Consider the following 26,209-nt stretch of genomic DNA (forward strand, 5'->3'; position numbering starts at 1 on the left):
AAGCAAGTTGGGGCCCAGGGAGCAACTACACTTAACTGATTGATATAAAGGCAGTTCTACGTCTTATCACCCTTGTTTCTACGTAAGACGTCCAAGGGTTCAGAGTGAAGTGTTTCACTACGTTTTATTTCTCAGAACAGGTCAATTTGGTAGCCTGCCTCTGCAGACAGTAGAGATCTCTTTAGGATAACACTATGAATACCTTTGTCACCCTGAGTGTAAATATAGAGGGTCTCTTCATCTCTTGCTCACTTACGAAACAGAACCTCCTATTGTTTTTTAAATAGTCTTAACAAATAAGGCCACATTCAAAGCTTCTTCAGCTCCCCCTCCAGGTTAAGAATTTGGTATCATATGGTCAGCATGTGATAGTTTCATGAGATTACTGAAATGGTATTCTTCCAAAACAAGGTGCTACAAGTGTTTAATTTGTAGAAGCGCTCTCTGTTCATGTTCAGGAGCTCACAGGAATGTAGATTTGTGTGTGGGCTCAGGTCCACTGGTGACCTTTAGAGCTCCTCCTTGAAAGAACCACTCCCTAATATTTGAGCATCTGCAGCGGACATGTTGTCAGGCTGCTGATGTGTGCTTCAAATGTAGCTTCCTTCTCCATGTGTCCAGACTTTCAGGGCCAGAATGCTGAGGAATATGGTCTTTCACAGCACATAGTGCTGTGCTCAAGGCCTAATTGATTGCGTGTGTTTATTTCTTCAGTCTGTTGACTGCCGATGTGACATCCAATGATGCTATTAGTCAATTAGTTGTGCAGGGATCACAAAAAATCCAAAACAGAAGTTGTGAATTAAGTAAGAACAAGTGAAATCATGAAAAGAAACTGAAAATCAAGCAAAATGTTAAAATGACTCTTGTCAAATCAACCCAGTTGTTACTGTATGAAGTTCCCATGTCCCTGTAAACCACTTATTGAAATAATTAGAATATTTATCAGCTACTCAGTGAGGGCCACATGCATAAATATGTACTTTAAAAACTTCTTTCTTCATTTGGTTGCATTACAGCCATTTTCATTCATGTGTCCTGTCATTTTCTTTGCATGTGAATGCACCCACAGTACGGTCATATACCACACTCGAGGCCATAGTGCCTTACTTGTGAGGGGTTTTTGAAAAGTACATCATGTGTAGAAGATTTTATCAAAAGAGGAGTTTATCAAAGAGTCATCTATCTTTCATAGTGTCACAGTGTTGGTGTCCACAGTTGTGTCTTTAATCTCCCCTGGAGGAGAGCCTTGCGTAGTGATTGCACTCTGCTGTAATCACGCACATCACACTGCGTTTACAGTCCTAAAAGCCATGTTAACTGCTTCTGGTTACTGTAGTACTTTGGACATTTTCCCGCTTCATTACACCTCTGTCTTCACAACTGTAATAAATTAAGGAAAGCATGTATACATCTCAGTATGTTGAAAGACTTTTCCTGGGGCCAGATTAGCAAAGAACCAATTAATAGTGGATTTGAATTAGATTACACAGTGTACATCTGATTGGTGTTTGACTGCAAAATTTGGCAGTTATGCTCCCACTTGCCTTCATTTTATGGGGTTGTATTTTCAATTCAGAGGTGCTGGACAAACAAGAGCCTCAGTGGATTTATGTGAACAGATTTGCGGCTTATTGGCTGGAGTAAACACAGAAGACTCTCTTTGACCCTTTTGACCCTGCATTATGTTAGCAGTGCTCATCTCCTTTCTGGACATAGCCATGATGCCAAACTCCCTTGAGTGTGTTCTGTCTTTTTACTCTGTAGATTTACTACACCCTCAGTTGATATCTCCCTTTTAATTTTCCCAGAGCAGAGTACAAATGGTGCACATTGTGATTGTGATGTGTATGGTTTGAAGGTCACATTAAGGGTCGGCACATGAATTCAGCCCAAAGCAGAGCTACTTTTGGGTATAAGTAAGTTCACATCACTTCCCTTTATTTGACACTTTTGCAGAGTTGTGGCAAATTTGACTCTTTGCCTTCACTGGAGTTATGAAATCCTTTTGACCGTGATATTCAAATTAATTTTTGCAGACAGCTTTCAGAAACAGGAAGCAAGCAAATCTGCATTGCCCTCACTCAAACACAATCAAAAGGTCCCTGTTGAAAGTCTAAATGTTTACATTTCAGTGTTGGCCTGCAACATTTGGGGCTATAATGCATCAAAAGTGTCTTTTCACTACATGAGATGCAAAGTTCAAAAAGGATATCCAATCTTGTGTTTCAGTTTTAGTCAATAAAAAGTCAGTCATTTGTTATGATACTTGAAGTTTTACATCTTCCTACTTTTGATTTGATCTAATCTTTTATTGAAAACATTCTTTGCATGACTTTATTGGGACAATTTAGAGCAATTTTCATGCTTTGTACATATTTTTGTTTTGGCCTCTTGGTTTGAAAAGGCCCGAAGACACGCACTAAACTTCAAAATATCTCTTTAACTAGATCTGGATTGCTTGTTGGAAGCCATGTGAGAGCAGCAAATGTCTCAATGGAAACTATGAGACCACGTGCCCCATTAAGAATATTGAAATGCATGAGAGAAACGATGAAAGACAGCAGAACACATTTATATGTTTATAATAGAGGTGAACAAATGTTCAAATATTCCCGCATGTCTGTGAGAAGCACCTGTTGCACCAGACGGATTACATTCCTCACAGGTCGCCCGTTTGAACTGTATACAGCTAAACCAGCAAAGCTGCTTGTGGCCAGATGAAATATTATTCTACATTTTAAATAACACTAAACAAGCATATTGTTTTCTCTACGTTGTTCCTGCACAAAGGGAGCATAGTTCTAACCTGTGATTCCTTTTTTTTCTCCTAAATTTAGCAGAGGCAGTTTTACTCAATTTCTGGGGAAAAAAAACGCTTCCCCTTTGTTTTTCTGAGCTTGAAGATGCAAACCTGCATCTCATCTGTAATCCTTTGAAAAAATGTCTGCTTTTTAACACTCGTGTTGTATCGTAATGTTAATTAAAAGAGCTAATTAAAAGCGAGGCTGGAGATCACAGTTTGTGCGTAAATTTACCAGCAATAATTAGGTATGGTGATTTATAGTTTTTAAACCCGAATGAACCCGATTTAAAATCCCACTGCTGCCTATTGTGTTCTGTAAAAATCTATTGAGATTTTTTGCAAAAACCCAGCTGCTCTCATGTCTTTGTATACAAAAAAAAATCTCCATTCATGTGAATGTCTGTGAGCAGCCTTTTTCATTCCGTGCTGGAGTGTATGCCCGTGCCTGTGTGAGTTTATATCAAGTATAGTTTTGTGTGCCAAGCTGCAGCTCATGTCACTCACTAATCCCTCATGCAACAGTGACATCAGTGCTCCTGTTTTAGCAGGTGAGGAAGAGAAGTGAGGGGGGGGGTTAAGTGATTATCTAATGCACTTCTAACCGTCTGAAGTGCTCTGATGAACCACTTCTGATATTTTCCAAAACGTATAAGCTGCTATGGAGAGGTGGAGCCACTCACAGTTGCAGAATGAGTATGGGTGGTAGAGTGGAGGTATTGCTAATTTCAAAGCTGTCTTTAGGCACTGGTTTGCTGAGGTTATTAAGACTGTACAGTTTGGTATTGCATTGGCAAGAAAAATGTGTGAACTCCTCTGACTTGTGTTGCGAGTTGCTTTGTGCTCTGCTTTTCTTGTTGTCATGTCTGACTTACTGTGGAAGGAGGAGGGGTTGACTACAGTGGAAAGGTTCCTGGTAAGATTACTGTAGTGTCACTGGACCAAGCAACACTCCCATTAGATTTTCCAAGCTCCTTCAGCTTGTCCGTATGCTTCATTGGCCTTTGACCTTACCTTGACTGATTAGAGAAAGAAGCAGAATCAAAACCACATGCACCAGATCTATAAATGCATGTGGCTGGCAGTGGAAATTTACACACTGGCAGGAGCTGAAGACAAAACATGAAAGCCCTGAAAGAAAAAGATAATACTGTATACTTAATACTTAAATTTGAAGGTGTTCTCATGGAGGAGCAGGTGCTAATAAAAGGGAAAGTGGGGGTGGCAAAGAAAGAAGGGAGGGGTTTATTAAGGGGTTGCCCCAGAGCCCTGGATAGCTGGGGATTGTCTAGGTCTTATGGGGATTTCAGTGTAATCTGGATAAGGACAGAAATACCTTGAAGGTGAACACTGGAGAAAGTGCATGAGTTCTTGGATCTATCTACTGCGTTTGATTAATTTACACCCGTCAATTTTACGCAAGAAGTTTAGTTTGTTCCTCAGGAGGAGAACAGCAAAGCCTGGGAAACAACAACTGTATTCTTTCCATAGGTGTAAATGGAGTTGTATGGACTTCAGATTTATAAAAGATGGTTTGTGTAAATTATTATTACTACATGTTTAACTGTGGGATTTAAAAAAATGTAATTTTTGACGCCAAGAACACCATTTCACACACCGTTTCTCTAAGCTTACTTTGGGTGAACTTTGGAACACTCTGAAGCTGCCGTTGCATTACACACCATTCTTTAAATATTGCGTATTCTAACAAGTTTCCCTTTTTGCAAACATGTAGTAAATCATATATGACTTATAGTGAATTAAGATTTTATGTATTTTATGATGGACAAAAAAAAACATATTTTCGGGCAGTAGACCTTAGTTTGCCAGACTTAACAATGAGGAAAAAAAATACATAGGTGTTCTAGAAAATTTTCAACTCAAAATTCACAGTGTGATTATATTACATTGACCCAGTTTGTTAAGATTTAAGATTTATGCTTCAACTTAATGCTTATGCCTCCCCAAAAATTTTGCCACATATTGTGGCAATGCAGACCTTAACAAATGTGACTCTCCCACTTTGAAATATAACAAGCAATGTAATTGCATCAGGCTCATAATGCTAACACATTAACCAGTGCGCTGCCTTTTTATATTTTAAAAGCTTCACCAGTTTGTCTAAAAACTTGGCTTGATACTGGTTCACATGGTCTCTTCATCTGTGTTGCAGTCATCTCAGTATTGTAACTGCTGTTTTTAGTATTTATTAGCTACATCCGCTAACTTTTGTTTTCAGTCACCTTTGTTTGAAGCAGCGGCAGAAACCTGCCATTATCAACGGTTGGAGGAATAAACTGCGAACGCATGAAAGCCCATGCTGCTCGAGCATGAATGCTCGCACCAGCGTAGATTTTCTTCCTTAGACTGGTGCAAAAATCAAGCTTTACTCTGACCGCATTGCCTTTTTGGTTTGCGTTTACAAATGGTTAAGTTTGCTAATGTGATTTAAAAAAAAAAAAAAAAAGTAGCCTTCATCAAAAAAGGAAACTTTGGGTTTCCGTTTTGGGCCACGCTTCCTTTTGCACTGTCACTCCGACGGCCTGGCTTCCCGGCGGCTCGGGACCTGCAGGAGCTCTGCCCACACCGGCCCAAGCCTGCTGCTTTAGTTACTGTGGCGAACAGGTTATTTTCAGTGGTGCTGAGGCATGCTTCCAGTTCTGTAAGCCTTTGCCCTGATGCTACAAAATTACTAACTTTATGACAAGTATGGCTATCTACATACAAGGGAGAGGAATATTTGGTTAACTCAGCAGAAGAGAAAAAGGTGAGAAGAAATTGCTCAATGCGAAGCCGCAATACCTGAAAATCCCATTTGAAGTAAGCGTCATGTAAAAAATGAGCAACGCTTGGCATATTTGATCATTAATCGCTGTACAGAGAGGTTTCATGTTTTTAGATGAGCTAAGAGAATACTGTATACAGCAGCAAAACACAGGGCCTCAGTGTTTACCGCAGTAGACGCCAACTGTCGCCACTGAAACAGCGAGGACCCTTCTCTGCTCTCCACTCGGCTGAGCACAACCTCGCAGCTGGCTGTTGTCATCCAGCTTGCATTGTTTTGTTTTGAACTGGAGGCTAGTTCTTGTAAAACACACACACATTATATAGTTTGCTGGCCATGGACAGCTTTTGACATTTGCCAAGAAAACAGGTTTTCTCTTTAGGAGCAGAATAAGCACTCATGGTGTGCTTTTGAGAGTCTGTATGTTCTTGTGTTTAGTATGTGGGGACCAGATTTTCGTATATTAAATTTCATAGTACAATTTCCCTGTGATAGATGAAAAATGGACCTCATTTGACTGATATCTCACATCTTCTGATGGCTTCCGTGATATCTAAGATGATGTTCGGGATGTGTAAAACACCAGTGAGAAACTGGAACAGGTCACCAAGGATGAAGTAACCCATCCATTTTCTGCAAACTCTGTATTTTTAAACCATGGACGTCATTCAAGGGCGTTTGGGACTGAATTCCAGGACAAGTTCAGTCTCCTGTGAGTTACTCCGTGTCTTCCCCCTATGCGTGTGAGCGCACACTTTCCCGTCTGCTTGAGTTTCCGTTGAGGTAGGAGAGATGTCACTGCAGACAGAATAAAGGTCAGGGCGTACTATGGAAGCACTGCATGTGATTAGAAGTTTTTTGTATTTTGGACAGCACGTGTAATGAGTAACAATTAAGCATTTTCAGAATTCGACCCACTACCTCGGGAATTTTTGTCGACAGAGATTTATCAATAAGTGGTTGGAGCATGCAGATAATCTGGAAATTTATATTGCACAATCAATTAACTTACTTATAATTGCTGTTTCTTAAATTGGTTGAATTGGTTGGTGCCGCTATTTCAGGCAAATTCTGAGGTAGCCACACCAACTGGGGGCATCCATTGTGCTTTTCACTTGTGCTTTATTCAGTTTGCTGTGATTTGACTGACAGCGATGCAGAATGTAATCTGGGAAATTAAAATAGAGCTAAAATGAATTGAATCAAGAGAATGAATTTTGAGTACAAGTTTACAGCTTTTACATCTTTTACGAAATAGTTTCTGTCGCTGATATCAGGTGTGTTACAGGATACAATGAGCTCTTAATCTGCACATTTTTAGTCCGCTTCAGGTTTGGTGGAGATATCTTGTAACATTAGATATCTCTGAGTGGGAGGACCTGTACTTGGATGCTAATGTAGATTGGTCTCAACAGGTCTTCTCTCATCAAAGGATTTGCCATTTCTCCCTGATTTACATCATTGGTTTTTATCATTAGCTTTGACAGTATTGGCAGTGTCACCTTTAAGTCTTGGAAATTGTGCTGGTTATTTATTTATGCGAGATTATTTTAAATGAATTTTTAAATATCATTATCACTTGCATAATTATTTCATTTTGAATAGCCAGTAAGAATCTCCCCAGTAGTGCATCCTAAGATTAAAGGTGTTCTCTGATTGTCTTCTCGTATACGGCATTTAATACGTTTTGTTTTTTAAAAGTGACACTAAGTAACCTGTGCGGTTATGATTCTTTTGAAGGCCGCGAAGAAGAGAGGCTGAGAAGTCATCCATTTGTCTTACACTTTGTCACTGCTGGTCTATGGCAGCCTCCAGAATCCTACAATAAAAAGGTTCACATTTTGGCACACAGATTTGGGGCAGTCAACCTCCCACGTGATAGCGCCACAAATGTTAGGACCTTTGGAACCAAGGACATTTGTGCATGTAACATGTAAGCTACGGTTGAATTAATTAAAAAAAAAAATTTTTTTGTAATTTTTTAATAGAAATTTTTAAATGGCCATAATTGACAAAGATGTAACATTTTGAACTTTAAAATCAAAAGAGCAAAGAGACATTCCCATAAGCAAAAAACTTTGTTTGCCTGATATTTAATGATGTGTTTACTTTAAATGGATAATTATTGTGTCTGGTCATACTACGGGGGTTTTTATAGCTGAAACGTGACTTGTCATGATTATATTTGGGTGCATATTTGACAGGTAACAATTGATTGTTTTTCCAATCTTCCACAGAATTTGTTCAAGTGACCATCAGAGTTTTGCAATTTATTTCATGGATTTGAGATATTCAAATCCATTTGTCTCCTACAGTCAATATCCACTTTATTGTATTCACTCACCCATCCAAATAATTAAATTCAGGTGTTCCAATCACTTCCATGGCCACAGGTTTATAAATTCAAGCAGCCAGGCATGCAGACTGCTTCTACAAACATTTGTGAAATAATGGGTCGCTCTCAGGCGCTCAATGAATTCCAGCCTGGTAAGTGGTAGGCCACGTAAAATGACAGCAGATGCTGAGGCGCATAGTGCGCGGAGGTCGCCAACTTATTTCAGAGTCAATCGCTACAGACCCCCAAACTTCATGTGACCTTCAGATTTGCTCAAGAACAGTGTGTAGAGAGCTCAACCCGATAGAACAGCTTTGTTTGGGATGAGTTGGAGCGAAGACTGCGAGCCAGGCCTTCTTGTCCAACATCAGTGTCTGACCTCACAAATGTGCTTCTGGAAGAATGGTCAAAAATTCCCATAAACGCACTCCTAAACCTTGTGGAAAGCTTGCCCAGAAGAGTTGGATCTGTTATAGCTGCAAAGGGTGGGCCGACGTCATGTTAAACCCTATGGATTAAGGATGGGATGCCACTTCAATTCATACGCGTGTAAAGGCAGATGAGCGAATACTTTTGGCAACATAGTGAATCTCAGGTTTCTCTGTTTCTTTCTTGTTTTGGGTTTGTCCCCAAATATGTAGTCATTGCTAAGTGAAGTGTGCTAAAATGAGCAAAAAAGTTTTTTGTTTTTTTTCTCATCATGCTTGATCATGTCACCATGGTGACTTTTCCCTGCTTGACTTTTACTTTGTTTATTGCATCTATATTACTGTACTTCATTTTAAATTATTTGAGAGAGTGTGAGAAGACAGTTAAGAAATAAAAAGCACCCTTTATTATGTTAGGTGATAAATATACATTTGATACATGGTTACTAAACAGTTTAAACAGTTGCATTTTCATATTGTGACTTTCCTGCCTTTTAAATACATGTGATTATGCAGGGCAGGGTGCCTGTTGGAACGATAGCGAGCATTAAAAGACGAGAGTAAATTAAGATGAAATATACACAAGTTCATTTAAAATGCATAGTCATTTCCTCTAGCCAGTTATGTTGTGCACGCAGTTTAACAATTCTCGAATTAAATGAAAAAAGGGAAAATGATTAATCTAATCTCTCTGACAAACTGAATAACAAGAAAAAAAAACCTGAGATATGTGATGAATTATAAACGTCAGGTTTTACACTGTAAAAAGATAACATTTCTTTAAAAGCATGATATCCCGGCAGTGTTTGTGCCAGGGTTGCTTTTTCATCTGCAGTGCATTCTCTCAGACAGGGAGAGACAGAGATAGCAGCACAGAGAGAGCAACGATGTTCTGGGACAAACCGATCCACGGTGGCCTAGTTTCCCTCAGCCATGCCGGTGACTCAACTAAAGTCTTCTGCCTGGCTGACTGTGGGCTTGTTCATCATGGATAAGACATGTGGACAGAGCCAGGATACACATGGTTGCAGTTGTTTTTATGAACAGCAGCTACATTTACTTGTTAAATGAATATATGATGTTCATACACGTTACGGTGTTCGGCGCTGATTTCTCTGTTCTTTTCTACAGTTTTAGGCAAGAGACAATAATGTTTACATAACAAACTCAAGTTCACAAGGACACACTGCAGTTTTTCTTGTCAAGCACCTGCATGTACGGTGGCGTGCAGAAGTTTGGGTACCTGCGGTAAAATTTCTATAAATTGATTGCCAAAAGTAAAAAGAGCGACAGAGTTCTTGATTATTTCCTTTTTAAAGTAATATTTAATCTTATTTCCATCTTTTACACACTTATAGTAGCAGAAAAAGAAAAGAGCCTGAAGCAGAAGCTTACAAGTACTCCCTTTGGCAAATATCACAGCTTGTAAACACAGCTACTAAAAGTCTTTCAGTTCTTGTTTGGAGAATTTTGATTTATTCTTCCTGCAATATGCCTCTCATGCTGTGAGATTCTTAGACTTTTTTGCACGCAGTGCTCTTTGAGGTCCATTCACACATTTATGATGTGAAGGTTGGGGGACTTAAGAGGGCAAAATCTTTTAGTTTGAGCCTATTTAGGTCATCCAATGTGGATTTTGTGGTGTGTTTAATATTGTTGTTCTGCTGCTTTTTATTTGCCCTTTCTTTATCCAGGAAAGTCCTGTTGTTATTTAAGATCTCCTCTCCCAGTGAGATCTGGTCAAGATGCCCGCATGAGACACAAAAACAAATAGTTTCACATAAATATTTTGTATACAAAATATAAGTTAAAAAAAAATAGATAAATTAAATCAAATTTTACTACAGTAGTATAAAATGACAAGTAGAATGAAAAGTAGAATTTTTTTTTTTATTATTTATTTATTTTTTTCATTTTTACAGTGTGATGTTTCCTCATAGATTTAATTGGATCCTTCCCTCTCTCAGTGAAATCTTTCGCTTGTCACTAGCTATAACAAAAGCCCCAAACATGATCCCTCTACCCCGTGCTTAGGTGTTAGAGAGATGCTCTTTTCATGAAATTCTGCAACCTTTGCTGAATTCGGCCTTGGTACTTGTTTCCAACATGCATCAAACTTGTGTAAATGTTCACTTCATTTTCGCCAGTAGTGATGAAATGACTCCTGGCTGTGATGAGGATACAGGAAAGGTTCGTTCCTGTGACGCATCCATGAAGGTCAAATTATTGTAGGTAGCTGCACTGTAGAAAAGCACACTACCATGCACTCCGGAGTCTGCTGAATCTTCCTGAAGGTCATTGGCAGTCAAACATAGGTTTTCATTCGTCTTTCTCGTAGTCGCTCAAGCACTTATTATATAGCTATATTGGTTTTGATCTGTGGAGTTGTGACTCCCACAGTACTTACGCAGTGAACTAATAATTTTGTGTGTTAAGTTCTATGCCTGTGAAAGATATGATTTGCAGTATTTGGAAAAAAGGTACCATGAAATCCATGCTGATATATCATTTCAAACAAAATGAATCTGTACATTTATATACACCTGTTCATCGACGTCACCGGACCCAGAAGCAAAGATTATTAAATAAGGGCGCATTTGATTCACTCTACAGTTACAGAAAAGTAATTTCAGGAGTACTATAATTCATTTTTAATTTAATACTGTAGTAATTTTATGTACAGTTTTTTTGAGGGTCTGTCGAAGTGTTTCCATTGCAGTTGGTGCTTTTTAAATTATTGGTTTACAATGAAGCTAAATATTAACAATGTCAACAAAACTGAAATTTTGTGCACGCTTTAGTCCTTGATAAAATAATCTTTATTACTGTTAGATTGTTTTTGAAAAGCAAATTGTAATCAAAACAAGAGCTAAGATAAGACTATGTTCTCATCTATATTATCTATCTATTTTCATCAATTACTTTGTTTTCTCCAAAATTTTAATGTTTTTTAAATGGTTTCTCAGGAAGTAAGCAATGAATCGACACTTAATTGTTAAGTTAATTTAAAAAATGTATAATCGCATCAATCCCATTGTTTGTGTGTTACAGAAGCAATCATTTTCATTTACTTGAGCTTTGCAGTTCTGTCAACAACAGCTATCATAAACAGACATAGTTTAGTTTACTGATGCTGTAAAGAGAGAGTTCAGTTAAGACATTTCTTTTGAGTCACTCAAAATATTTAATTTTTACTTCCGATACAAAAATTAAAACATAAAAAAGTAATACAGTAAAAGTGGAAATGGAAATGGTCTTTCATGTTTGAAGTCACATGGCTGTCACTGGACAGGAAGTATTGTAAGTGTATATATTTTGGTATTTTTTCTTTCGAATAGGAAACCATGGCTCCTAATCTAAAACTGTTGAAATTGATTTGTTTTTGCTGTGCTACACGTTGGTCATTGATTCCTTTGTGGTAACAGGTTTGAAACTCTATTGTTGTAGTTCACATCTATTGGAAGCCAATTCAAGTGTCCACACATGAAAGTGAATTATTCTCTTTGAGATAACACACACAGCATGGGTCGCTAGCAGTGCTATCTGAGTGGCTCAGCATGTGCTGAGGCTGATGTGTCGCTCTGTGGCATTTAGCTCATCACTTAGCTCAGTGTGTGTGAGAGCTAGCGTGTCTGCCTGTCTGCCTCTCTTTCTGTCTGGGACAGAGTGTGCATCCACACCTGTGGCTGCGACTGGTAGCCTTAATCAGACCTAATCAAGAACATTGATTCATCTCCATTTGATTCACACTTTTAGACTGGAAAACGCACATAAAGCACACAAACACACGCACCACTAGTTATGTGAACACCATTTATTGTAGGTAAGAAACGCTGATCTTGCCTAATGTTGCCTGAGTATGGGGTGAGCATATGATGTTCTATTTTACCTCATGTAGAGAAGTTTTAAGGAGGGAGTCGCTCCTGAAGTAAAGAAGTGGTGTCAGGGTAGGGAAAGAGGGCGGGTTTTTCTGAAAGGACTGTGTCAAAGGCAGAGATCTGGAGGTTGTTAGAGAATTGGTAGACTGTGCACATATTCCTGGGAATCAAGAGCATTGCAGGCATCCCAAGATTCCCTGAATCCTGGTCCCAGCACTAGGGTGGAGGAAGCTGTTTACTCTTTCTATCTCTCACTGCTGACGTCGGCGCACCGAACAATGTCATCCAATTTCCTGTTTTTCACTTTAGTGGAAAGCCACTCTCCCACTGTGTATGGTGTAGTGTGTGTATGTGAGTCTATGAGTACGAGACAGAGGAGCTGGCAGGCTGGACGAGAGGAGAAGGATGAGGAGGAGATCTATAGGGCCGGATACATTGGGAGCAGGATATAGGGTCAGAGGCAACTTCACTATGTAAATACATTAGGTGTGTCGAATGAGAGTAGCAGGAGACTGCAGGCTGTTCTGCATGCTGCTTATGATGAATGTAGACACGTATCTACTCTGGTTTGGTCAGATCGGCCTGAACAAGCAAGAAAGGTGTAATATCACATGACATGAGTATTTTTGAAGCTTTCGCTTTCCAAGGAGCTTCAGTAAATCATCAGTGTGTACTCCAGCTTGTGATTTGAATTTTTAATAGAGTGGAGGCTAAAGCTGAGTATAGCATGCAACTGTCCTGAGACATCCTACACCAAAAGGGCCCAAAGACTTAGGTTTTAGGTTTAGGTTGAATTGGTATAACCAAAGATACAAACTGAGCCAACATGTTAGTGATACAAAATAATTAAATTTGCTGAATTATTTTGGGAGCTACATTTCTTAAGTCACTGTGTGTTGCTGACTCTAGTTTTAGTACCTCTGCATTCCTGACTGTAAATTATTCCAATAAGTTCCATAGAGATTGGTTTACATATCTGATATGCATGGAAAGGAGAGCACAGGCGTACTCATATGAAGGAATGTCATGAAAGTTGGCATCAGCATAGGATTTAATTAATCATGTAGAAAGGTCCCGATTACAAATCCCATTTCCTTGAAAAGCTGAGAGGTTTTCTAAAATGCAACAACCTTTGATTTGAATAGTTTTTTTTTTTGGGTGTTAGTGGCCTTTATTCAAAAGTAGTTAGACTGGAAAGGGGGCAGAGAGAGTGGAGTAAGCCATGCAGCAAAGGGCCCCAGTCTGGGATTTGAACTTGGGCCAGCTGTATAGAGGAACTGCAGGCTCTGTCCATGGGCCGCCAGCTTAATCAATTGAGCTATACTGTGCCCCTACAGCTTTTAATTTAAGAGACACAAGTACAACGAATGTGATGTGATGTGATGGGAGACATATTTACCGTTGTGTTCATAACACTTTGTTTTATCTATCCATACATCCATGCGGGTCGTGGTGCAGCAGTCTGTGCAGCGAATACCTAGACCTCCATCTCCACAGCCACCTCTAGCTCTTTCAGAGGGACATTGAGGCTTTTCCAAGTGATATAATGTCAAAGAAACCTAATGTCACCAGCGAGTCCTGGGTCTAACTCAAGGCCTGGTGGAACATGTATGGAACACTACCTCTCGGAGGTGTCCTAAAGGTATATAGACCAGATGCCCAGACCACCTCAACTGGCTCCATTTGATGCAGAAGTGCAGATAATCTACTCTGAGCCCCACTCTGAGCTGATGAAGCTCATCACGCTATCTCTAAGGTTAAGCCCTAAGGGTAAGGTCTTACTCCTTTTGTTAACAAGACCTTCAGATATTAAAACCTCTCCCTTTGAGGCAGTTGTTCACCGCAACTTTTAGTGGGCATACCACCCTTTTTAGACTGAGGACCATGGCCTCAGACTTGGAGCAGCTAATTCTTATCCCAGTTGCTACACACTTGGCTGCAAACTGTCTCAGTGCCTGCTTGACATCTCCACTGGATGAAGTCATGTGGACCATATCTTCTGTAGAAAAGAAAGATGCAACCATAAGCCAACTGAACTGGAAGCCCTCCAGCCCTTGGCTAGGCCTAGAAATTTTAGTTAAAATGGGCACTCCTGGCAGAGTCTAACATGTCCTGAAAAAGTCTGACTGAATCCTAGCACTATGAACCAAGTTCTCAGTCTGGTTGTACAGGGAGCAAATGGCCCTTGGTAAAGGGCCCAATACCCCATACTCCCAAAGCACCTTCCACAGGACACCTCAAGGGATACTGTCATAAGCCTTTTCCAAGTCCCAGATAAAAAAAAATGTGAAGATTGGTTGGCTGGCCACTTTCTTTTAATCACAATTTTTAGATAATTGGGAACAAAGAATATTAATTGTTACAGTTGTGCAAGAGGAATCTGTGTCCATTTTTGCTGAATATAAGATTTCTGCTGCTCAGCAGTCTATTGACCAGTGTCTGACTTTCTTCCTCATGAAGGATCCCAGATCATCATAGATTTTCAACAAGATCAGGACTACAGGCAGTCCACTCAAAGCACACATTCTGTGTCTATGGAGCCACTCTGTTGTAAGTCATGCAGAATGAGGTTTTGCAATATCTTGCTACCACAGACCTCCCAGGAAAAGACTTCACCTTGATGGGTAGCGTATGTTCTTGAGAATTTCAATATATGCCTCTGCATCAATGGTTCCTTCACACATGTGCAAGCTGTCAATGCCTTATGCACTGATGCATCCCCATACCATCACAAGTGCTGGCTTTTGTACCTTTCTCTGATAACATCCTGGATGATCTTTCTTATTTTGGCACATGAAGTCAGACCCCAAAACGGCTGAAAAATAAACTAATCTGACAACAAAACCTTTGCTCACTTTCTCTCTGTCCATCTGAGATGAGCTTGTACCCAGAGAACTCGTTTGGCATTTCAGTTGATGTATGAATTTCCACCTTTCAAATCATAGTTTTGAGTTACGTTTCAAGGAGCAGAAGAGGATTATGTTGAGTGAAAAGGGTTTTTCAAGGTACTTACAAGCTCATGTGGTTATGTTGATGATGGTGGCATTTTGGTTTCTCATGTAGTGCCTCCTGATGATTTGAAGGTCACACGCATCGAACGGTTGTTTCTAACCTTCGCTTTTATACACTGAGTTTTCCCATGACTCTATTCACAACATTATGCTCTGTAGATGTTGAAAAAGCAAAGTTCTTACCAATATTGCATTGAGAATTATTGCAAACTAATTGTTGATTCTCTTTTTGGTTTGGTGCAAAGTAGTGATCCACAACCCATCCTTGCTTGGAAAGACTAAGCCTTTGGTGGATGCTCCTCGTATAACCATTCCCGGCACCCTCCCCCATCATCAATTAATATGCTGATTGTTGTATCATCCCCAGTGATGTTACTTTTATTTCTGTTAATTTCTGTGTTTGCCTCTCTCAGAACTTTTTTTCAAGCGTGTTGCTGGTATGTAATTAATTTAATTTCCTAATGCAATGGAGTTTGTCGATGAGGACGATTGAAATAATTTTCTTTGTATTTGTGTATGTTAAAGGAACTGTTTGTAACATTCATTAACATCTTGCTGTCAAGTTGGAGGTGACAACAGTCTCAGCTCAAGATCTAGTAACAAATGTGTAGGCTAATTTATCTGTACAGGAGAAAACGAGTAACTTGGTCAATCAAAGACCTTTTTTCTTCATCGGCATCAATAGGGGAAACTGATAGATTCTTCGACTTTCTTCTTCTTGGTGACTCTCAGAACGGTACTCTTCTTCTACATGTGTTTTATGGCAGTAATATAGCTGTTTTCTAATGTAGAAGGACAAATAACAGTAAATGTTTTTTACCAAAGTGATGACAACATGGTCATTTATTTAGCAAATTAATTGGATACCACATAAATTTAGAAATCCTTTTTAGTTTAATAATAATATTCTTATTGATCTTTGTTATTTGCACAAACTATAACTTTGAATAAAGGGTAAACACAAATGAACAAGTTAGGTGTAAACTTAAGTTGCATTTTAGAACTATTTTATGTATATGGTGTTTATTTCCAAATACCAACTAAAAAGATTTGAGATGTATGTATGTATGGTTTGTTAAAAGCTAATCACTACATGTACCTGTGTAGAGTGATGAGGGGCCAATGCGCTTCAGCAGGACAATCATCGTGAAAAGTTTTTGCCTGTTATAAGCACAGTTTGATTTATTTCAGCACCATTTTTTTTTAAGGCCAACTCACCAGTAGTTACTTTGAAAATGTGTTTTTGCCTTCTGGATTGGCCCCCTTTTATCCCCAACTTGTGCACCGCTATGTAAAGCAATTTCAAACACATAAATGAGTAGGGGTGGGTATTGGCAAAGAAGTCACGATTCGATGCGAATCACGATTCACATGCCACGATGCGATTCTATCACGATGCATCACGATACTTGAATTATTGCGATGCATCGCGATGCATTGCGATATTTTCACTGAACATACTTAAAAAAAAATACAGCCATTACCAGTGGCTGACTGGCTGTGTATGATCTGGATTGTGTCTTCAATTGATACATAACTCAAAGCAAATCAATTCATAACTGTATTTATTGAAACAACTTTTGGAGGTATTGCCATTAAAACAAATATTACTGGACACAAATATTACTATTACTGGACACACTCATCACAAAAAGTGCATAGGATTTATAAAACTTAAATAACAAAATAGGGATGATCAGTACAGACAAAAAAAAGTGCATAGGCTTTATAAAACTATAAAAAGTATATACATATATTGCAAACATCCCTTGCAGCGAAATGCATCAATTGCATGTGTCCTATCATTAAAGGCATAAAAAAAAAAAATAATTTTAAATAATCGATACTTGGCGTCCAGAATCGATGCAGTAGATCGCGAAAATTAGAATCGCGATGCATCGTCATGATGATTATTTTGCACACCCCTATAAATGAGGTAATATGTTGTTTGTATTGTACAGTGCCACTGTTTCAGAAATGCAGACAGTGCTGTCTATTCTTAGAATGTATACCCCACCACTGAGTTTGATCTTCTACTAGAATAATGTTTCTACAGCTCAAACAGAATCTCTGATGCATCGTCATGATGATTATTTTGCACACCCCTATAAATGAGGTAATATGTTGTTTGTATTGTACAGTGCCACTGTTTCAGAAATGCAGACAGTGCTGTCTATTCTTAGAATGTATACCCCACCACTGAGTTTGATCTTCTACTAGAATAATGTTTCTACAGCTCAAACAGAATCTCTGATTTTATGGCTATATAAAACATTTCATACAACTTACAAACGGGGTGTGGATGTCAATGCGAGCTTTCAAAAGTGCCAGGATAAAATCGTGCTGTTTTTCACAGGGATGAGACTTCACTGCCTGTTTTAGCAATTTCACTGCAGAGTTTGATGTGCTATGATGGTCGTACAATTTTGAATATCAAAAATTGATGAGATCATCAAAATGAAACAATTTCATTAAATCTGTCATGTCAGAAAACCTTGTATAGAGAAAATGGATATCATAGGGTGCTTTGAACATGGTACAATCCTCAGAATTCAACATTGACTTGTTTTTAATAAATTGACATATACAATTCAAAGGTTGCATACCTAGATTGGGTCATTGATTCTGCTGGAATGCATTAGGCACATGTGAGATTTAACAAAAAGAATCCAGGATCTATCTCCAGTTTGTGTGCCAAAATGAATTTTTTTTTAACCTTTTTATAGTTCTCCTGTACAGCCACAGACTTCATATGTAGTGTTTTATGCAAAATAAAAGGTTTACTGCTTTGCCCGAAATTCAGTCAAGTGAGGGATTATTTAGCACTACCAAAAGCGAACTAAAGGTTAGACTACAAAGTTGAAATATGATTGAAAGGATAAGTTTCCTGATAGAGATATACAGCGTACTTTATTGTATGAAACAAAAACTTAATGCCTCACTTTGATGCTCTGAGTAATTATTCGAACAGCCATTATTTGTAGCAATTTTACATGAATAAAACCATATCAGCACAAGAGGATTTTACTAAGAAGTATCAGTCAAGACTAACTGCCGTGCATTTAAATCATTTATTCGTTCACTGAGCTCGGCTACATTTACATATGCCCTGCTGCACAACTGTCTTGTTGTCTCATTAACAAGTAGCTCTGTACATGCTAAAAAAAAAACATTCACACAGACACACTTACAGGCAGAGAGTGCTGTCCCAGTGTGACTGGTACAACACAGCAGCTTATAGCGTATAGAGGGCGGGACAGGGATTACGTAGGCATGCACACCATGTCCGCACAGCTCGCCTGCGTGGCCTACTTGCTCACTCACTTCCCCTGCTTTGTTTGCCTCTGGTTGAGTGCCAGCATGATGTTTGCGGGATGCAAATGCTTGGCTGAATGATTCATTAATATGTGTGTGTGTGTGTGTGTGTGTGTGTGTGTGTACTATATGTTGCCCGAAGAGGCTGGCAGTCTGACTTAGCTCTGTATTTGTGTGTGTTGTGTATTTTGTGTGTGGTAGGCTGGCTCTATGAGTTACACAACCTCATCTGATGCTGGATTGGTTGTGTCATTGTCATTTAGAGAGGGAAGTCTCCCTGGATGGAGACGGAGTGCTTTGCACTGCTCTTGCTAGACTGCAGTTAGCTGTAGGCTTTGTGGCCGGACTCCACATGTCTTGGGTCTGACCTCAACTAGTTCACCAACACACAGCATCACAGCAGAGATGTGATTTGTATATGTTGTCTGCTTCTGTATGACTGGAATCTGTGATATTTCCATAGAAATAGTCTGTAGAATGAGTATTTCATGTCACCTCTATGGAAAAAAGCTGAGTGGTTTGAATCTCAACTCAAAACAAAATGAATAAAGTTGAGGATAGAGTTATTTGTTCTGACATGTGGTAAGAATAATTCAGATCAGCTCTGACAATGTGAGACTAGGTCTTGTTTAGCTGAACCCTCTTGGAGGAGAATAGGTTCATATCATTTCCATTTATATTACTTTTCATTATCTATCAGCACACACTGACATGCGTGCAGTCTCTCCAGCACACATGAGGCTATCATGCGACCAGGTCCTCGTGTCTGTGAAAGATCAGATGATCACAAAGAATCAGCTTGTAGCCATCCTGATTCCATACTCCTTGCTTGTGGACAACTACAACAAACAGCCTAGTGTCATGATGACGTCAATTTGGTTACAACCAAAGGCTAATCAGCTTTTTTTCCCCTCCCTCTTTGTTGTTTCATGGAGCTTTTTAAAGGCTTACAATTTAGCAAGAAGTGATTTACCGCAGCCCAGCACGCTCTAAAATTCCTCCCTGTATTCCCCCTCACATGTGTAGATTGTTTACGGAGAAAAGGAATTCTAGAGGGATGGCGGCCCGCAAGGGGCTTGGTTGCTATGGTTACTAACCCCTGAGCTGGGTTCTATTTAGCAGGAAGGAAGCTAAATTATTTGCAGACAGAAAAGAGTAAGCTCATGAAGGAGAACTGTAATGAGCTGAAAACCTGTTGGTGTGAAATATTGTTTTTAAATTGTCAAAAATCTGGTGTACAGTGGAATTACAAGTCAGAAGACTAGACTGCTGGCATTCATTTTACTCAATCAGAGAGTGATGTGAGACGAAGGGTAGATGTAATTTATGGATCTTGACTTTAAGATGCATTAAAGTTATAGCCGATAAAAGTGGGGCATTTTCTTCAGTTATTTTGCAAGCTCATAATTGGCCTGCAAACTACACCAGAAGGAAAGGAAAATGTCTCAAACTGTGTATAAATGCAGCGCTGAATGTAAGTGGTTACTTTCCATGGTTGTCAATAGTAAAACTATGTAAGTAGGAAGGACAAAAAGAGCTGCATCTGTCTCAAGAACTGTAAAGTAGTCCCTTTTTTTATTTGAAGTTCATAGACTCAGTTAATATTATTGGATAATAATATTAATATGGAGGTGGTTAAATGGCATTTTGCTGTTGTGCTAATCTGCAAAGTGTTAAGTTCAACCACTTTGTTTTTTTTTTACTTAAACGGTGAAAATAATCAGTTTGGCCTAAATCAGCGACAACATTAAAACCATCTGTCCAATATTGTTTAGGTCCCATTATGTACCACCAAAACTGCTCTGAGCTGTCAGGAGATGGTCACATGACAAACATGACCTTTGTGGTTTACATTCGTAACTTGGATGCCAGGACAACAAGATGTAGTAAAAAGATCAATATTACTCATTTTGATTGTATTAAGACCTTTTAGTAAAGCAATTAGTGTCTTTACCTGTAAGTGAAGTACTTCAACATACATGGTCTTTTTCTCTATATTTAACAAACTAACCACTAACTATACTTATCATTCCCTTCCTTCTCCTCTCAACCCCCCTGTACTGCATTTGAACTGCACTTTACCAACCTAAACATTTGCACTCTGCCTCTAGCTACCTCTTAACTCTGTAGCTGTTTATTGTATATTATATATTTATTGTATGAATATATTTATTGTAAATTATTTGGATGAAAGCATCTGCTAAATGCATAGATGAAAATGGAAATCTTGTGAAGTATAAATGTAGAGTAAAAACACATTTAAATGGACACAAGTATCTCAATTGTATAATGTTATAATTGTATAAGAAAATGTACTTAATTCCACCTTTGGTTCATTCTGATGTTTGTAAAATAAAAAATGAAAAAAAATGAATAAATAAAAAAGCGCATTACTAGCCTCTGAGAGCCCAACTGTAAAACATGGTTATACAATTTGTCTTTGAATACATTGCTCAATTTGTGGCACAGTGTTATCGCTACTTTTCTACATTGGGGAGTTTAATCAGATCAGAGAAGGAGAGAAAAAGTACTTGTTTGAATTTGGTTTTATGATTACACAAGCAGCAGTGAGGTCTGTGTGAACCCTAATTTGGTTCAAATATGAAATAACTGAGAAAATATCACAATGTGAAATGATTTTGTTGTTGTTGTTGTTCATAATTTTTGTATTCTTCTTATCTTTCAGACCACATTAACAGAGGTGCAATTTGGACCAATGAAGTTATTTAAAGACCCACTTCAGGTATCGTAAAACAATGCCAAACATCTGAGTGAGTGATGCTAGTGTAACCGAATATTAGGGCTTTCCACGCAACAGCAGAGGAGCTTCGGTGGATCGTTTGTGTCCGTATCATTTATGGGCTTTTAGCTGAGCTATATAGGTCAACGCTGTGTGAAAGTCAATATTTCGCAGCATTGGTCATGGGTTAGTATTTCAAAACAACATTTTGTTTGTGGTTAAAATTGATCTCGAATTTCTCAGAGATGCCACACCTCTTGAAGAGAAAATCCTCATGCAAACACTCAAATAAGAGGAGGGAGGCAAAACTGTTAATGGACGTATTGTGTGCAGTGCAGCATTGGGTTGTCATAGAAACGAGGCCAAACATTTAAGACCAAGGACATACCATATTGAACAATGGCGTTATGGAAGAAGTGCACAGAGGATGACCAGTTTCGTCACTGTGGCCTGGACATTCTCTGGTGTTCAGTAGTTCATTATAGAGTGTGTGCCTCTTACTTTGGCCTGTCTCCCTGCTGTTGTGTATAAACTTTAAAAAGTCTGGGTTGCACTGGCATTCTGAGACTGTTCAAAAGGAGTTTTTTTTATCTTTGTTTCAAGTGTATGTTGCGGAGCTGAAAATGAATCATTTTCTGTTATAGTTATCGTCCTGTTCTATGTGTTTTTTAAGCCACGATACTAATCATTCACTGCTTCCAAACACAAGAATGTGCCGCTCTTGTTTGTGATGTGAAGAGAACACTTCAGTTTAGACACACCAAAAGTGTGGACTCATCTTCGATTCATGTTTATTTTTTCTCTCACTCTCTCTCTTTTTTTTCCTTGTCTTCATTTCATAGAAAAAACAATCAGTTGCACAGTCATTGCAAGTAAAACTTAATTTATTTTAACATTAGGGATGTAAAGCTCAAGAAAAAAAGCAGCGTTAGAAGTCCGCTAACCTAATGCCATGTACAGTGTGAGTATCACAGATTCGGCCTCAGTGCCTGATGCGCTTCAGTGTGGCCACAGAAGGAAAACGAGGTAGAGAGATATCCCCTTCCTGTTTTTGTCACTCACAGCTGATCCTGTCATGCCCTCCTCCTCTCTACTCCTTCTCTTTTCTCGGGCTTCACAGGATCTGGCCGGGCCCTCTCTGTTTTCAACAATGATGTTTTCTAGACGGAGCGGTCGGACGCTGCCAAAATGCTCACTACCCTCGTCAGACTCTTTTTTTTTTTTTTTTTTTTTTTTTTCCCTCCTCCTTGCTGTCTGTGTCTCTGCTACTTTCTCTGCTATGTCCATCTGTTTCTTTAGAGCATGAGCCTTGCTTCAGAGGCATTTTTTCCTCAGTGTGCTTTTAGATAGATGGATTTTTTTTTTCTCAGTTGCGACTGGGTGCGTTTGAACTGAGCAAGGCGTATCTGTCTAGTCCCAGCACAGACATCTGAAAAAACCTTATCTCGGCCTAAATTACCCTGTTCCTCCACCTCGGCGGGAATGTTGACTTTTCTACCAACATCCCAATGTGGAATTCTGATCTAATTCCCTGCGCGTACCAAACATAGTTGCAAGACTCAGAGGTGATGTATTTATGACCTGAGCACTTATTGCTGCTTGTAGGGAAAATGTTCATACAGTATGTGGAATATGGTTTGCATTAGCAACACTTCTCTCAGACAGAAGGGCCCACTGCCCAGCTGCTGCCTCAGGGTGTGTTGTTTTACTTGAGTAAAGCCATGCCAACGGTCAGTTTGTATCATAAATACAATTGTCACAACAACTCATTTTAGCAGTTTTCTTAAAAAAAGAAAAAATAGTCTGGTTCTTATGTCTTAATTCTACTTTACAGGTATGATGCAAACTTAAATCTGCAGAACAAGCTTTCTTTTCTTTACATTCATCCTGCTCCCTGCCAACAGTTGGCGATGAGGTCTGTTTAAGAGAGTGACTCATGAATCTACTCTTAGTGCAGCACAGCTCACGGAGGCGGGCCTAAATCTCCTGTCCAGTATTTACGCAAGTAAGGGGGTTGCATGAAAGTATGATGGCAGAGAGGGAGCGCACTCTCAATGGCTGGTTTGACGGTAGCAGGAGCACTTTCAGCCACAGCCTTGGCAGACTTGTGGGAGGGCTGCAGCCAGTCAAGGCCACCTCGACTAATTGTGTCATAGATCATGGCAGCGGACAATAAAATCTGTGACGCACAAGAGTTAGAGCTGAGCCTGATCAATCTGGGCCTGTCCGCTTGAGGCCTGAGGTCATGCTGTAGGCTGATTAGGACAACAGGCGCAAATGAGCATGAATGCAACAATGACAACAGCTCAGAGCTGTTCTATACACTGTGGTTTAAAATCAAGTTTTACTGTCTTTCTATTATATCTTTTTTGTCACATTAATCTTTTATAAACGGGTGGGGGCACATTGGTTGTGATTAACTTTATCAGTTTTCATCATCAGCTCATTACTAAACACAATCACAGTGGTCTTCTTATGTTTTATTGTGATTATTTCTTACTTATTTTAATTTAAGTGACTATGGTTGTGGCAAAGCAAACCACAAGGCCATGTCTTTAAGCATTCAGTTTTTTTTTTTTTTATACATATAATAAGTGAATTTTTTTTCATACAGAAGTGTCAAGAATAAGCATGTTCCATTGGTTTCTCTTTGTATATCAGTGCCTTTGGGTTCATTAGATGTACATTGACTAGTGGATCATAAAAACAAATAAAGTAATGCATGTGTAACTCAACAGTCGTACGTTTATATAGTCCTGCGTATCACAGGTTGTTAACACACAGCACAGCCAGAGTTCCACACTCTCTTGATGCCAGTTGGACAGCTAGTTTGTGCACCTTTTTGTTGGAGGAGGTTATTCTAGCAAACCTGCTGTATCTTTTAAAGCATTTGATACTTTTTTGCATGTTTACGTTGGACTTGATGTGAGCTTTTTTTGTGTTTTTTTTTTTTTCTTTTCTTCCTTCTGTCAGGGCCGTTACATGATATTTCCATGATGATTATTCTGTTAGTCCATCAAAAACCAGACTTTTAAGATACGACTGAAATCCTACCAAATATAATTTTTCAAAGTTTGACTAACACACTGAGATAATCTTGTTGGAAGTTCTCCATGTAGACAATCAGTTGGACCAAAACCAACAAAATAGCTCGTCTTCCTCAGTTCCCATCCTGGGCTTTGACCTGGAATTGATCAAATAAAACAGGTACACAGAAGAAGGAGAAGCTGGTAACAATAGTGGAAAAACTACACGGGACGGTGTCCATGTCGAAAAAAAGAAACAAAATGTTGCAAAAATTACCAGAGCTGTAAAGATGTCCAGCTTGGTGCTAACGTGGTGCTAATTTTCCGCAAGCTATATTGTTAATTTAGTGTTTTTGCTCTGTGACGTAATAGACCGATTGGAAAAAGGCTAGTAACGATAATCTGAAAGGGGACATATCACCATGTATCCTGGTGATGTCAGACACACGTCAGTCAATAAATCATTTCCTTTCTCCAGCTTGTATTATATCCTGGGACAAAGACGAGGACAGTCCAAATGAATGGGCTGGTTGAGCTACAACCGTAGCATGACTTAACTATGCATAAAACAATTGTTTTTCACTCATTGTTCATTTAGATTTGAGTCCCTTTTAATGATTGGTCCACCTGTGATACATGTTTTTGTGGAAACAGTATAGTATTAGAATTAATTATCATTCTGAAATTACAACAGGTCATTTGGAAATAAAAGCAACTCAGCTTGACATGTGTTTAATATCTCTCCCCCTGCAGGTACTTTTAGTTTTTGCCAAAGAGGATAGTCAGAATAATGGCTTCTGCTGGGCGTGTGAGAAGGCCAACTACAGGTGTAGCATGGCGCGGACACCTGAGTCGGCTCTTGAATGCTTCTTGGAGAAGCATCACGACCTCGTCATCATTGACCACAGACATTCCAGACACTTTGACGCTGAAGCACTGTGCCGGTAAGGAAGCACTGCCATCATCAATGCACTTAATACTCCAAAGTGGGTGCAGTGTTTTGCAGTTCTATCTGCCTGAAACCTTTGTTAAAGTAAACCTTCATCCTGTCACAGATTTAAAGCTGGAGTCATTTAACGAGACTGAATGATCTAAAAGTTGATATTGTTAAGAAGTGTTTTGTGGGAAGATCTGCAAGGTCAAGTTTTCCTTCCTACAGCTACCACTCTGAGAAGCTGAAAACTAAACACTGCAACCATTCATTCATTCATTACTCAGCCGCTGATCAAATTGTTGTTGCTATTTCAGCTGTCTGTACCTCAACTTTTTCAAACCATTTTATCCCATTCATCAACTAGTTTTAACCATCTGTTTCCAGCTGTTCGCATTACTTTTAGTTCTTTAGTTTAACCACTTTTACATTACATTTTGCAAACTGATTAGACTTGCTGGAGAAAGTTTTCACACTCTCATAGTGGCAGGACCTTGCATGCTCATGCCTTAGAGCTGAATTAAAATGTGAAAAAAAAAACAATTAATCAAATTGGGATTTCTGTTTTTGAATTAATTGAGCTTCTCCAGTTTTCCTTTGTGTCCCCCTTGAGGCTGTGGCTTTTGGATCGCTGATGCAATTTAACTGAATTTGAATTCTGCTAGACTCTCATCTAAGGCTAATAACGTAATTCAGGCCAGATGATCTCATTAGGACCAACTCTGGCACTAGTTTCCATGTGTTACAGTACACTGGGCCACACTTGTCCCTATGACTGTGTTTGCGGGTTAATATCCGGCTCATTCTGGACTCCCTAGCCTTCATTGCATACTACCTAGTGGAGTCATGTCACTGAAAAATGAGCGGTGCCTGCCCATACCACTCGCTATCTTTAGCCTTGACCCAAACCAAAAACACATTTACAAACATTCATTTGCCCTGCCCAGTGTGTATGTT

General features: G+C 39.1%; 1 protein-coding gene across 1 annotated transcript in view; it reads left to right on the forward strand.

The window, feature by feature from the left end:
- Positions 1–26,209, forward strand: part of pde8a (phosphodiesterase 8A) — a 58,034-nt gene that overhangs the window by 8,039 nt on the left and 23,786 nt on the right. Inside the window, exons 2-3 of the mRNA XM_075479510.1 lie at positions 21,242–21,298; positions 25,075–25,265. Coding sequence (XP_075335625.1) covers positions 21,242–21,298; positions 25,075–25,265 — 248 coding nt within the window. The remainder of the gene's footprint in view (positions 1–21,241; positions 21,299–25,074; positions 25,266–26,209) is intronic.

Source organism: Odontesthes bonariensis, chromosome 1 (genome assembly GCF_027942865.1).
Source record: "Odontesthes bonariensis isolate fOdoBon6 chromosome 1, fOdoBon6.hap1, whole genome shotgun sequence".
NCBI lineage: Eukaryota > Metazoa > Chordata > Actinopteri > Atheriniformes > Atherinopsidae > Odontesthes > Odontesthes bonariensis.